Source organism: Salmo salar, chromosome ssa28 (genome assembly GCF_905237065.1).
Source record: "Salmo salar chromosome ssa28, Ssal_v3.1, whole genome shotgun sequence".
In the NCBI taxonomy this organism is placed as follows: Eukaryota; Metazoa; Chordata; class Actinopteri; order Salmoniformes; family Salmonidae; genus Salmo; species Salmo salar.
The window spans coordinates 23,061,530-23,074,909 of NC_059469.1; the positions used below are offsets into that span (position 1 = coordinate 23,061,530).

The 13,380-nt window shown below is 44.2% G+C and overlaps 1 protein-coding gene across 3 annotated transcripts in view; it reads right to left on the reverse strand.

Annotated features, from left to right (window-relative positions):
- Positions 1-13,013, reverse strand: part of LOC106589737 (F-box only protein 11) — a 39,668-nt gene extending 26,655 nt beyond the window's left edge. For 2 of the 3 annotated variants that reach the window (XM_045710402.1, XM_045710401.1), the window contains exon 1: positions 12,681-13,010. In XM_045710402.1, the coding sequence (XP_045566358.1) occupies positions 12,681-12,768 (88 nt within the window). In that variant the 5' untranslated portion in view covers positions 12,769-13,010. Of the gene's footprint in view, positions 1-12,680 lie in introns of all 3 variants that reach the window. The other variant, XR_006762611.1, reaches the window with a different exon arrangement.
- Positions 13,014-13,380: the final 367 nt, after the last annotated feature.

Genomic DNA, 13,380 nt, shown 5'->3' on the forward strand with positions numbered 1-13,380 from the left:
AGGAATTTTTACTAGGATTAAATGTCAGGAATTGTGAAAAACTGAGTTTAAATGTATTTGGCTACGGTGTATGTAAACTTCCGACTTCAACTGTAAGTATTAAAACATTCAGGTTTCAAACAATGAAGTATGTTTTCAAAATGGATAACCTACTGCCTCCAGCTCATTGCAAAGTGGTGTGTGACATGCTGATGAAGCCTGCCTTCTGTTGCCGTTTGAGATGCTGCAGTAGCAGCTCTCGCACTATGACAGATTCTCTGCTCTGTATCCATCTGTATGCTGTACGGGTGTGATAAGATACAATATTTTAGTTATGTACGCACGCGCCAATTTAATTCCACAAAATTAAGTAAATTAACCAATAAGCATGTATTTCCATCAACTGGTATTTCAATCAATTAATAGGCTAAAAAGCATTAATTCACAATATATTTTTTTCTTCTCCTCTGACAATTGGCCGGGCCCAATTTTATTCATCGTGGCTTTCCTATTTATTTTTTATAGCCCTATAACCAGCTATTACCGCATAACCAAAACCTGGTTAGAGAGAGAATAAATACATGGATATTGGCCAGCAAAGCTAGCTGCTGGATGAGAACTCCTCTTGACAGAAAGAAAATGAGCAGTGAATTAAGTAACCCCACAACAGCTTGCTCACATCTGGGCACAGCCCATTTGCCCACAAGGAGGAGGCTTAAACACATTTAGATGGGTTACAAAGATCTCCCTAGAGGGTAGCAACAACAACTGAGCCAGCCTCGATCCTATCATGTCTTTATGACTATTTAACTCTTCTGATGAGAGGTCAGATTCTAGGCCTCGATCAGGAGCAACAAAAAGTTCAGAGCCGTTTGGGAAAGTAGACTAATTGTAACACAAACAATAAAGAACATCGATCCCAGACCAGTCCTCCCACTACTAAACTTGTAATTCGCGACCTCCACTAGGTCTAAAAGACCATTAGATCATAAAAAGAAAACCACATCGTAGTTTCAGAAGCAGCAGGTCAGAACGTTCCACTGGAAAAGCCAAAAGTGTTCTGCCAGGAAGACATAGGACAAATTATTTACATCAACATGACATTAATAGGAGCCTAAACGTCTGGTTGTACAAACAAGATATGTCAAATCAACTGGCTGGGTGAACTAGGCTAACTCTCAGGTCATCAGGGTCAGAAGAACATCCATGTATGTGTACATTGTGTAATTGGGTCACACAGACAGACCCCGTAAAACCTTCCCTGTCAGATTGTATCAAGCCTAACCATAGGCACACAAAATGGCTACATCATATGATAGGCCAATAAACAGCCATATAGATAGATACATACATACATACATACATACATACATACATACATACATACATACATACATACATACATGTGGTTCTGAGCAAATAAATATCTATACATATATTACACACAGAACAAAAATATAAAACGCAACATGCAACAATTTCAACGATTTTACAGTTCATATAAGGAAAGTCTGTCAATTTAAATCAATTCATTAGGCCCTAATCTACAGATTTCACAGGGGCATAGGTCCAGGGGGCCAAGGCCCACCCACTGGGGAGCCAGCCCCAGCCAATCAGAATGGGCTTTTGCACATAAAAGGGCTTTATTACAGACAGAAATACTCCTCAGTTTCATCAGCTGTCTGGGTGGCTGGTATCAGACGATCCCGCAGGTGAGCAATTTTTTCTTAGCTAGCTACATAGCCGTCTTTGTATCAAAGATAATTGTGTAGTTTAGAGTAATTATCGAGGTTAGCTAGCCAGCCAGCTGTTTTCGTCCTCCTAACTTAGTCAACACTGCTAGCTAGCCAACTAGCCAACTTCTACCGACTAGCAGCACTGTAGAAACTATTACATTACAACGGAACGACTTGATTGGTGTAGTGCTAGCTAGCTACATAGCCGTCTTTGTATCTAAGATAATTGTGTAGTTTAGAGTAATTATCGAGGTTAGCTAGCCAGCCGCGCCGCCGTTGTCCAGACTCTAGACTTAGTCAACACACCTAGTCATCATCAAACCCACTGCTAGCTAGCCAACCTTTACTGACTAGCAGCACTGTAGAAACTAATACATTACAACGGAACGATTTGACTAGTGCAGTGTTAGTTGTCTTTGTCATAGTTTGATAATTGTGTAGTTTAGAGTAATTATCGAGGTTAGCTAGCCAGCTATTTTCGACCCCCGCGACGCCATTTTTCCAAACCTAGCCAACTATTACCGACGAGCAGCATTGTAGAAACTAAATACATTACAAAGGAACGTCTTGATTAGTGCTATGTTAGCTAGCTACATAGTTGCTTTTGTATCATGATAAGGTGTAGTACTGAAACTATCGAGGTTACCTAGCCAGCTACACATTCAAACAAAGTCAACAACGCAGCCACTGCTAGCTAGCCTACTTCACCGGCCAGCAGTACTGTATCATCTTCGTCATTTTAGTCAATAAAATTTTTGCAACGTAAGCTTAACTTTCTGAACATTCGAGAAGTGTAGTCCACTTGTCATTCCAATCTCCTTTGCATTAGCGTAGCCTCTTCTGTAGCCTGTCAACTATGTGTCTGTCTATCCCCGTTCTCTCCCCTCTGCACAGGCCATACAAACGCGTCACACCGCGTGGCCGCTGCCACTCTAACCTGGTGGTCCCAGCGCGCACGACCCACGTGGAGTTCCAGGTCTCCGGCAGCCTCTGGAACTGCCGGTCTGCGGCCAACAAGGCAGAGTTCATCTCAGCCTATGCTACCCTCCAGCACCTCGACTTCTTGGCACTGACGGAAACATGGATTACCACAGATAACACTGCTACTCCTACTGCTCTCTCCTTGTCTGCCCACGTGTTCTCACATACCCCGAGAGCATCTGGCCAGCGGGGTGGTGGCACTGGAATCCTCATCTCTCCCAAGTGGACATTCTCTCTTTCTCCCCTGACCGATCTGTCTATCTCCTCATTTGAATTCCATGCTGTCACAGTTACCAGCCCTTTCAAGCTTAACATCCTTATCATTTATCGCCCTCCAGGTTCCCTTGGAGAGTTCATCAATGAGCTTGACGTCTTGATAAGTTCCTTTCCTGAGGATGGCTCACCTCTCACAGTTCTGGGTGACTTTAACCTCCCCACGTCTACCTTTGACTCATTCCTCTCTGCCTCCTTCTTTCCACTCCTCTCCTCTTTTGACCTCACCCTCTCACCTTCCCCCCCTACTCACAAGGCAGGCAATACGCTTGCCCTCATCTTTACAAGATGCTGTTCGTCCACTAATCTCATTGCAACTCCCCTCCAAGTCTCCGACCACTACCTTGTATCCTTTTCCCTCTCGCTCTCATCCAACACTTCTCACTCTGCCCCTACTCGGATGGTATTGCGCCGTCCCAACCTTCGCTCTCTCTCTCCCGCTACTCTCTCCTCTTCCATCCTATCATCGCTTCCCTCTGCTCAAACCTTCTCCAACCTATCCCCTGATTCTGCCTCCTCAACCCTCCTCTCCTCCCTTTCTGCATCCTTTGATTCTCTATGTCCCCTATCCTCCAGGCCGGCTCGGTCCTCCCCTCCTGCTCCGTGGCTCGACGACTCATTGCGAGCTCACAGAACAGGGCTCCGGGCAGCCGAACGGAAATGGAGGAAAACTCGCCTCCCTGCGGACCTGGCATCCTTTCACTCCCTCCTCTCTACATTTTCCTCTTCTGTCTCTGCTGCTAAAGCCACTTTCTACCACTCTAAATTCCAAGCATCTGCCCCCCGGGAAGCTCTTTGCCACCTTCTCCTCCCTCCTGAATCCCCCTCCCCCCCCTCCTCCCTCTCTGCGGATGACTTCGTCAACCATTTTGAAAAGAAGGTCGACGACACCCGATCCTCGTTTGCTAAGTCAAACACCGCTGGTCCTGCTCAAACTGCCCTACCCTGTGCTTTGACCTCTTTCTCCCCTCTCTCCAGATGAAATCTCGCGTCTTGTGACGGCCGGCCGCCCAACAACCTGCCTGCTTGACCCTATCCCCTCTCTTCTACAGACCATTTCCGGAGACCTTCTCCCTTACCTCACCTCGCTCATCAACTCATCCTTGACCGCTGGCTACGTCCCTTCCATCTTCAAGAGAGCGAGAGTTGCACCCCTTCTGAAAAAACCTACACTCGATCCCTCCGAAGTCAACAACTACAGACCAGTATCCCTTCTTTCTTTTCTCTAAAAAAACTCTTGAACGTGCCGTCCTTGGCCAGCTCTCCTGCTATCTCTCTCAGAATGACCTTCTTGATCCAAATCAGTCAGGTTTCAAGACTGGTCATTCAACCGAGACTGCTCTTCTCTTTGTCACGGAGGCTCTCCGCACTGCTAAAGCTATCTCTCTCTCCTCTGCTCTTATCCTCCTAGACCTATCTGCTGCCTTTGATATGGTGAACCATCAGATCCTCCTCTCCACCCTCTCCGAGTTGAGCATCTCCGGCGCGGCCCACGCTTGGATTGCGTCCTACCTGACAGGTCGCTCCTACCAGGTGGCGTGGCGAGAATCTGTCTCCGCACCACGTGCTCTCACCACTGGTGTCCCCCAGGGTTCTGTTCTAGGCCCTCTCCTATTCTCGCTATACACCAAGTCACTTGGCTCTGTCATATCCTCACATGGTCTCTCTTATCATTGCTATGCAGATGACACACAATTAATCTTCTCCTTTCTCCCTTCTGATAACCAGGTGGCGAATCGCATCTCTGCATGTCTGGCAGACATATCAGTGTGGATGACGGATCACCACCTCAAGCTGAACCTCGGCAAGACGGAGCTGCTCTTCCTCCCGGGGAAGGACTGCCCGTTCCATGATCTCGCCATCACGGTTGACAACTCCATTGTGTCCTCCTCCCAGAGTGCTTAGAACCTTGGCGTGACCCTGGACAACACCCTGTCGTTCTCTACTAACATCAAGGCGGTGACCCGATCCTGTAGGTTCATGCTCTACAACATTCGCAGAGTACGACCCTGCCTCACACAGGAAGCGGCGCAGGTCCTAATCCAGGCACTTGTCATCTCCCGTCTGGATTACTGCAACTCGCTGTTGGCTGGGCTCCCTGCCTGTGCCATTAAACCCCTACAACTCATCCAGAACGCCGCAGCCCGTCTGGTGTTCAACCTTCCCAAGTTCTCTCACGTCACCCCGCTCCTCCGCTCTCTCCACTGGCTTCCTGTTGAAGCTCGCATCCGCTACAAGACCATGGTGCTTGCCTACGGAGCTGTGAGGGGAACGGCACCTCCGTACCTTCAGGCTCTGATCAGGCCCTACACCCAAACAAGGGCACTGCGTTCATCCACCTCTGGCCTGCTCGCCTCCCTACCTCTGAGGAAGCACAGTTCCCGCTCAGCCCAGTCAAAACTGTTCGCTGCTCTGGCACCCCAATGGTGGAACAAGCTCCCTCACGACGCCAGGACAGCGGAGTCAATCACCACCTTCCGGAGACACCTGAAACCCCACCTCTTTAAGGAATACCTAGGATAGAATAAAGTAATCCTTCTAACCCCCCCCTTAAAAGATTTAGATGCACTATTGTAAAGTGGTTGTTCCACTGGATATCATAAGGTGAATCCACCAATTTGTAAGTCGCTCTGGATAAGAGCGTCTGCTAAATGACTTAAATGTAAATGTAAGAAGCCGGATGTGGAGGTCCTGGGCTGGTGTGGTTACATGTGGTCTGCGGTTGTGAGGCCGGTTGGACATACTGCCAAATTCTCTAAAATGGCGTTGGAGGCAGCATATGGTATAGAAATTAACATTAAATTCTCTGGCAACAGCTCTGGTGGACATTCCTGCAGTCAACATGCCAATTGCACTCTCCCTCAAAACTTGAGACATCTGTGGCATTGTGTTATGTGACAAAACTGCACATTTTAGAGTGGCCTTTTATTGTCCCCAGCACAAGGAGCACCTGTGTAATGATCATGCTGTTTAAACACCTTGATATGTCACACCTGTCAGGCGGATGGATTATCTTGGCAAAGGAGAAATGCTCACTAAAAGGGATGTAAACAAATTTGTGCACAAAATTGGAGAGAAATAAGCTTTTTGGGCATATGGATAATTTCTGGGATCTTTACATGTTGCGATACACACACACACACACACTGCCAGTCAAAAGGTTGGACACACCGACTCATTCAAGGGTTTTTCTTTATTTTACTACAGGTCATCTGATGCAGCACTCCATCACTCTCTTTCATGGTCAAATAGTCCTTACACAGCCTGATGTTTGTTAGTTCATTGTCCCTGTTGAAAAAAATTATCATCCCATCTTGCGCTTAGTGGGACTGCGTATCACTGCAGAGTGCTGTGGTAGCCATGCTGGTTAAGTGTGCTTTGCTTTCTAAATAAATCACTGAGTGTCACCAGCAAAGCACCCCCACACCACCTCCTCCATGCTTCATGGTGGGAACCACACATGCGGAGATCATCCGTTCACCTGCTCTGCATCTCACAAAGACACATGTTTCTTGGCCCAAGCAAGTCTCTTCTCATTATAGGTGTCCTTTAGTAGTGGTTTATTTGCAGCAATTTGACCTTGAAGGCCTGATTCACAGTCATCTCCTCTGAACAGTTGATGTTGAGATGTGTCTGTTACTTGAACTCTGTGAAGCATTTATTTGGGCTGCAATTTCTGAGGCTTGTAACTAATGAACTTATCCTCAACAGCAGAGGTAACTCTGAGTCTTCCTTTCCTGTGGAAGTCCTCATGAGAGCCAGTTTCTTCATAGCACTTGATGGTTTTTGCGACTGCACTTGAAGAAACTTTCAAAGTTCTTGAAATTTTCCGGATTGACTGACTTTCATGTCTTAACCTGTTATGGCTAGGGGGCAGTATTTTCACGGCTGGATAAAAAACGTACCCGATTTAATCTGGTTACTACTCCTGCCCAGTAACTAGAATATGCATATAATTATTGGCTTTGGATAGAAAACACTCCAAAGTTTCTAAAACTGTTTGAATGGTGTCTGTAAGTATAACAGAACTCAAATGGCAGGTCAAAACCTGAGAGATTCCTTTACAGGAAGTGGCCTGTCTGACCATTTCTTGAACTTCTTTGCCATCTCTATCTTTTACAAAGGATCTCTGCTCTAACGTGACACTTCCTACGTCTTCCATGGGCGCTCAGAGCCCGGGAAAAACCTGAATGTCGTCATCCCAGCCCCAGGCTGAAACACATTATCGCCTTTCTCAAGTGGCCGATCAAGGGACTGTGGGCTTAGGCGCATGCCCTGGCCGCCCCCGTCTTTGTGATTTTTCCTCTGTTTGCCGAAAAGGAGATTCCCGGTCGGAATATTATCGCTTTTTTACGAGATAAATTGCATACAAATTTATTTTAAACAGCGGTTGACATGCTTCGAAGTACGGTAATGGAATATACCCTGATTTACCATTTCGGATAGTGTCTGGGACGCACGAACAAAACGCCGCTATTCGGATATAACGATGGATTATTTTGGACCAAACCAACATTTGTTATTGAAGTAGCAGTCCTGGGAGTGCATTCTGACGAAGACAACAAAAGGTAATCAAACTTTTATAATAGTAAATCTGATTTTGGTGAAGGCTAAACTTGGTCGGGTGTCTAAATAGCTAGCCCGTGATGGCTGGGCTATGTACTTAGAATATTGCAAAATGTGCTTTCACCAAAAAGCTATTTTAAAATCGGACATATCGAGTGCATAGAGGAGTTCTGTATCTATAATTCTTAAAATAATTGTTATGCTTTTTGTGAACGTTTATCGTGAGTAATTTAGTAAATTGTTAGTAAATTCCCCGGAAGTTTGCGTGGGGTATGCTAGTTCTGAACGTCACATGCTAATGTAAAAAGCTGTTTTTTGATATAAATATGAACTTGATTGAACAAAACATGCATGTATTGTATAACATAATGTCCTAGGGTTGTCATCTGATGAAGATCATCAAAGGTTAGTGCTGCATTTAGCTGTCTTCTGGGTTTTTGTGACATTAATGCTAGCTTGAAAAATGGGTGTCTGATTATTTCTGGCTTGGTACTCTGCTGACAATCTAATGTTTTGCTTTCGCTGTAAAGCCTTTTTGAAATCGGACAGTGTGGTTAGATAAAGGAGAGTCTTGTCTTTAAAATGCTGTGAAATAGTCATATGTTTGAAAAATTGAAGTTTTTGTATTTTTGAGGAATTTGTCATTCGCGCCACGCCCATCATTGGATATTGGAGCAGGTGTTCCGCTAGCGGAACGTCTAGATGTAAGAGGTTAAAGTAACGATGGACTGTTGTTCCTCTTTGCTTATTTGAGCTGTTCTTGTCATAATATGGACTCGGTCTTATACAGAAGATGGCACTGTTTGGTAAACCACCCCTACCATGTCACAACAACTGATTGGCTCAAACGTATTAAGGAAAGAAATTCCACAAATTAACTTTCAACAAGGCACACTTGTTAATTGGAATGCATTTCAGGTGACTACCTCATGAAGCTGGTTGAGAAAATGCCAAGCATGTGCAAAGCTGTCATCAATGCAAAGGGTGGCTAGTTTGAAGAATCTCAAATATATTTTTGATTTGTGTAACACTTTTTTCATTACTACATGATTCCATGTGTGTTATTTCATAGTTTTGATGTTTTCACTATTATTCTACAATGTAGAAAATAGTCAAAATAAAGAAAAACCCTGGAATGAGAAGGTGTGTCCAAACTTTTGACTGGTACTATATATAAAATTTAGACAGTCTGCTGTTCCCTGAGGAGGGAATGAATCCTATGACAACATTTGGGAGGGATGCAACAGATGAAAAAAGTTCAGTCCCTTGTAGAAAGGTTACAGCCTTCTGCCAATTTTGCACAGAGCCTTCTAACAAGGCAGAGGAGGATATTTTTATTGGCTAAAACATTCAAACAGCTGTGTGGTGCTATTGAGCTTTCCCTCTGATTAAATTGTCACACGTAAAGCGCAATGCAGTCCATTGGGAGAACCATTCAAACTACATAGTAGGCCTATACATGAAACACAGAATAAAATTAATGTCCCATAAAAAAGCTGACAGACCATATATGAATAATTGTGAAGATCAATTTCTGAAACGTATTGACCACTGTCTGCACAATCTAACGTGTTTGTTTATGACAAAAGATTGTTAACCTTTGACCATATTTGTAGACAACACACTTTTTACATCTCCTGCTAGCACCCAGATGACAGAGGATTCAAATCATTTGCAATGACTGCAAACCGTTTACCTTCACCAGGTGAATAACAAAAGGTCCATTCTGCCTGGAGGATCCATAACGTATGAGTCCATAGGCTAACTGTTGCCAATCAAAACCACCCAAGCTGGGAGCTCCTAGGTCCAGCAAACTGTCAGTTGCTCTGGTAGCAAGGCTGCTCTCCCAGGCTACTAGTCCAGTAACCACTACAAACACCGTCTCTGCTTAGCTCACTACAACATCATCAAGTGGCACTAAAGCAACTAGCTCATTAGGCCTAAAAGCTGTACATATAGTCTATTCAAAACACAGTACACAGAAAAGACAACTGCTGTTGACAAACAACCATTACAAAGGACATATAGTGTGCCGCGTTATGCTCCACTTTTGTTTTAGCACAAAAAAAGGTATCCTTACTGGGAAAAAAAACAAGACCAGAGTTCGGATCATGGGGATGGTGGGGAGGACACAGTAAAGACCTCATCAGGTAGAAGCAGGGTTCACTTAATTAAGACAGCCTAACGAAAGAGTATAGCTGCATTGTTCCGGTCATGGTTCCTGTGCCCCACTAGTTAGTAATCGAACTGATCAATGGATATGGGCAGTAGAGCCAGGACAAAACCAGTATTGTAATGTTTTTTTCCATGGCAAAAATGAAAACGTGAAGCACACTAAACTCTTTGATCCTTTAAAAACCTGCTGTATGTAAAATATTGTGCAACAGATTGGAAAATAAATACATGTGACTCTAGATGACAACATAATGATGTTTGTTTCCAACATTAAGGCTGTTTTCCTAAACAAGTTAAGTCCGCTTCTTGTTTTGTTTCCTTGCCATGATACTAATGAGTATCGCGATACTGGTATCATCCCGGCCCTCTTTTAAAGACTTTGCCAAATTCTGCTAAATAACATTTCTGGTTTTTAGGGTACAAAAACAAAGAAGGCTCTAATTTAATAGGATACCGTGGATTGGGAACAGTTTAAGAGGTGGCAGCATGACCAAAAACAAAACAGTGTTCCTCTCTTTCAGGCCGATGAAGAATGCAAATGTCTATATGTATGCCTATAATCTATAGTATTGAGAGCTCAGATCACAAATGACAGCATCAAACACTCTTATTGTACTTCATAGCTATGTTTCCCTAAGGCTGCTTTTAGACAGGTAGACCAATTCTGATTTTTTTCACTCATTGTTCAAAAGACCAATCAGATCAGCTCTGAAAAGATCTGATGCGATTGGTCAAACACCAATTAGCAGGAAAAAATATCAGAATTGGCTGCCTGTCTAAACACCCTAAATACTTAATTAGGAAAATACACATTAGTACAGAGTGCCCTCTTTTCTAACAATTGGAGGTAGCCGTATTCAAAAAGAATGTGTTAGTACCTCTCTGCTTGGTCATGCTGTCACATGATGAGTACCCCATAACTTATACCCAATTTATTTTAGATGTCAATGGCTGCATGTACACAGGCAGCCCAAAACTGGTCTTGTGACCAATCAGATCAGCGCCTTTGCCAATAATTGGGCAACGCAGCCAATTTAGCTAACATTACATGTACCTCTTCACTTCATTACATTACATTTAAGTCATTTAGCAGACGCTCTTATCCAGAGCGACTTACAAATTGGTGCATTCACCTTATGATATCCAGTGGAACAACCACTTTACAATAGTGCATCTAAATCTTTTAGGGGGAGGAGGGGGGGGTTAGAAGGATTACTTTATCCTATCCTAGGTATTCCTTAAAGAGGTGGGGTTTCAGGTGTCTCCGGAAGGTGGTGATTGACTCCGCTGTCCTGGCGTCGTGAGGGAGCTTGTTCCACCATTGGGGTGCCAGAGCAGCGAACAGTTTTGACTGGGCTGAGCGGGAACTGTGCTTCCTCAGAGGTAGGGGGGCCAGCAGGCCAGAGGTGGATGAACGCAGTGCCCTTGTTTGGGTGTAGGGCCTGATCAGAGCCTGAAGGTACGGAGGTGCCGTTCCCTTCACAGCTCCGTAGGCAATCACCATGGTCTTGTAGCGGATGCGAGCTTCAACTGGAAGCCAGTGGAGAGAGCGGAGGAGCGGGCTGACGTGAGAGAACTTGGGAAGGTTGAACACCAGACGGGCTGCGGCGTTCTGGATGAGTTGTAGGGAGTTCGGAGGCCTCAGGCCATCATTTGAACAGCTGCCTTGACTATTTTGAAGCCTCAACTACCGTGACTTGTAAGGCTTAGCCTATAACTGGTCATACTTACACGTTAATGTTTACAATAACGTAGCTGGCAAATTGACTCAAATCTAGTTAGACCAAGACAAATGAGAATCACCTAGCTAACGTCAGCACCAAAATAGAGAAAGCAGTATGTTAGCACTCAAAAAGCTCTGACGGTCGGTCCCAAGTGAATTTCCCCTGCTTTGATAAATTAGCTCGCTTTGTCTAACCATGAGCTGTCAACGTACCGGTAACTAGACGATTGCTGTCAGAGATTGTCGCACATAGACCTAAACGTTGTTTACATTTGAAAGGTTAGCTTTCGTAAGATTGCCTGTTTACCCCATTGTGTGCCTCGGTACAACGCCGGTGGGTGTCCTCAGTCATAGATACCAATCTAATCCTAACACAGCCAGGCCTTGGTTAAGGTGGTGTGAGACGCCGCACAGACAAATGGGTTAGCTACTTTAGATGCGAATTTAGCAAGCTACTAACGTTAGCTGTCTACGCCAACGAGTAGCTAACCTTAGCCACAGCTAAAACGTGATTTACTCACCTAGTTAGTTAGTTAGTTTCTCTACATTTTGACTAGCAACAGTAGCTAGCTAGCTGCATTGGCTAGATGGTTAATGTTAGCTAACTAACCAGCCAACACATCACAACTCGAGACAAAACGCAACTTTGGTTAAACTAGTAACGGGGAAGGCGTAATGACATGAAACTAAAATTGTCCTCTACATAATGTGCAAATAACAATTGTAAGTCTAATGTTCACTTCGGTAACGTCCTAATTGTTATTTAAACAAAGGCGTAGGTACTAGCTAGCCGTCTACCGATAACGTCCGTCATGTGTTGCCAATTTGCTCGTTACATTAACGTACTACTAGTACACTTAGCTGGCTAACTTTATACCAGTAAAAACTAACGTTAGCGAGACTATAAATATTAAAACATCCACAAGAGACTAACCATTATTTACAATGTATTATAGTCGTTTGAGTATTCTCTTCTACGATCTGTAGCTAGTCAAGATCAGCAAGGATTAGTTTAGGTCTAGGAACAAGCCAAACAAAGCGCGGCCTTAAGGATTGCGGACAGAGCAAGATGCCTCGGTGTTTCCTACCGTCTCAACCAAAAGGGAAATGTTTTCAACCCTAATTTTGAAAATCAACCTGACAACACGCAAACGGTTAACTTGAGTCAACAAGTCACGTAATTAACGTATGTCTGTAAAGGTTTGAAATGGGCCCAATTAGCTTAGCGACCACATTAAATGCATTACCTCTTTCCTGGTTGTTCCTTTCCGGCTGTACCGGGCGCGGCCTCGACACTCGCCTGGGTCTTCTGCTGGTTGCTCTGACGGAGTTCATTTGGGGTATTTAGAATTTAAAAGAAAAACCGAACCCTTCGCTACAGTTGGAACGACGTCTAAGCACGCAATCTAAAATGTTTTTTTCTTAAACATTGCTCAATAAGTCACCCCTTTCCTGCGGCTTGAGAAAAAAATGTATATATTTGCGTTGCCCCTGCAACCCTTGCTCAGCTGCGTTTTGCTATTGCAGGAGGAGCCATTAGCGCAGAGACCGTCCGACAACAAGAAAATTGAACATCAATCACATGGGAAGAACTTCCACCAGTAGCACGTTTTTTCTTGCTACTGCAAACATGAATGTGTGTCTGAAAATGGCTGAGAATGAAACAATAAAGTATATTATGGGCTCACGTTACCTCTGAACTATTATTAGCCTACTGTAGCCTAAACATCACTATTATGTGTGTTAGTACTAGGCTGGAACCAAACCCTACACACCCTGCCTGTGAGTCTCTTGTTCAGAACAGTCTTTCGAAATATATAGACATTATTCAGTACAGGGGGCTAGTAGCCCACAATAGGGACTGAAGAACAAAGGCATATATGGCTAAAGAAGGCCGCTCCATTTCAAAGTATTATTTGCCAATTCATCTCCTATCGGAAAATATAA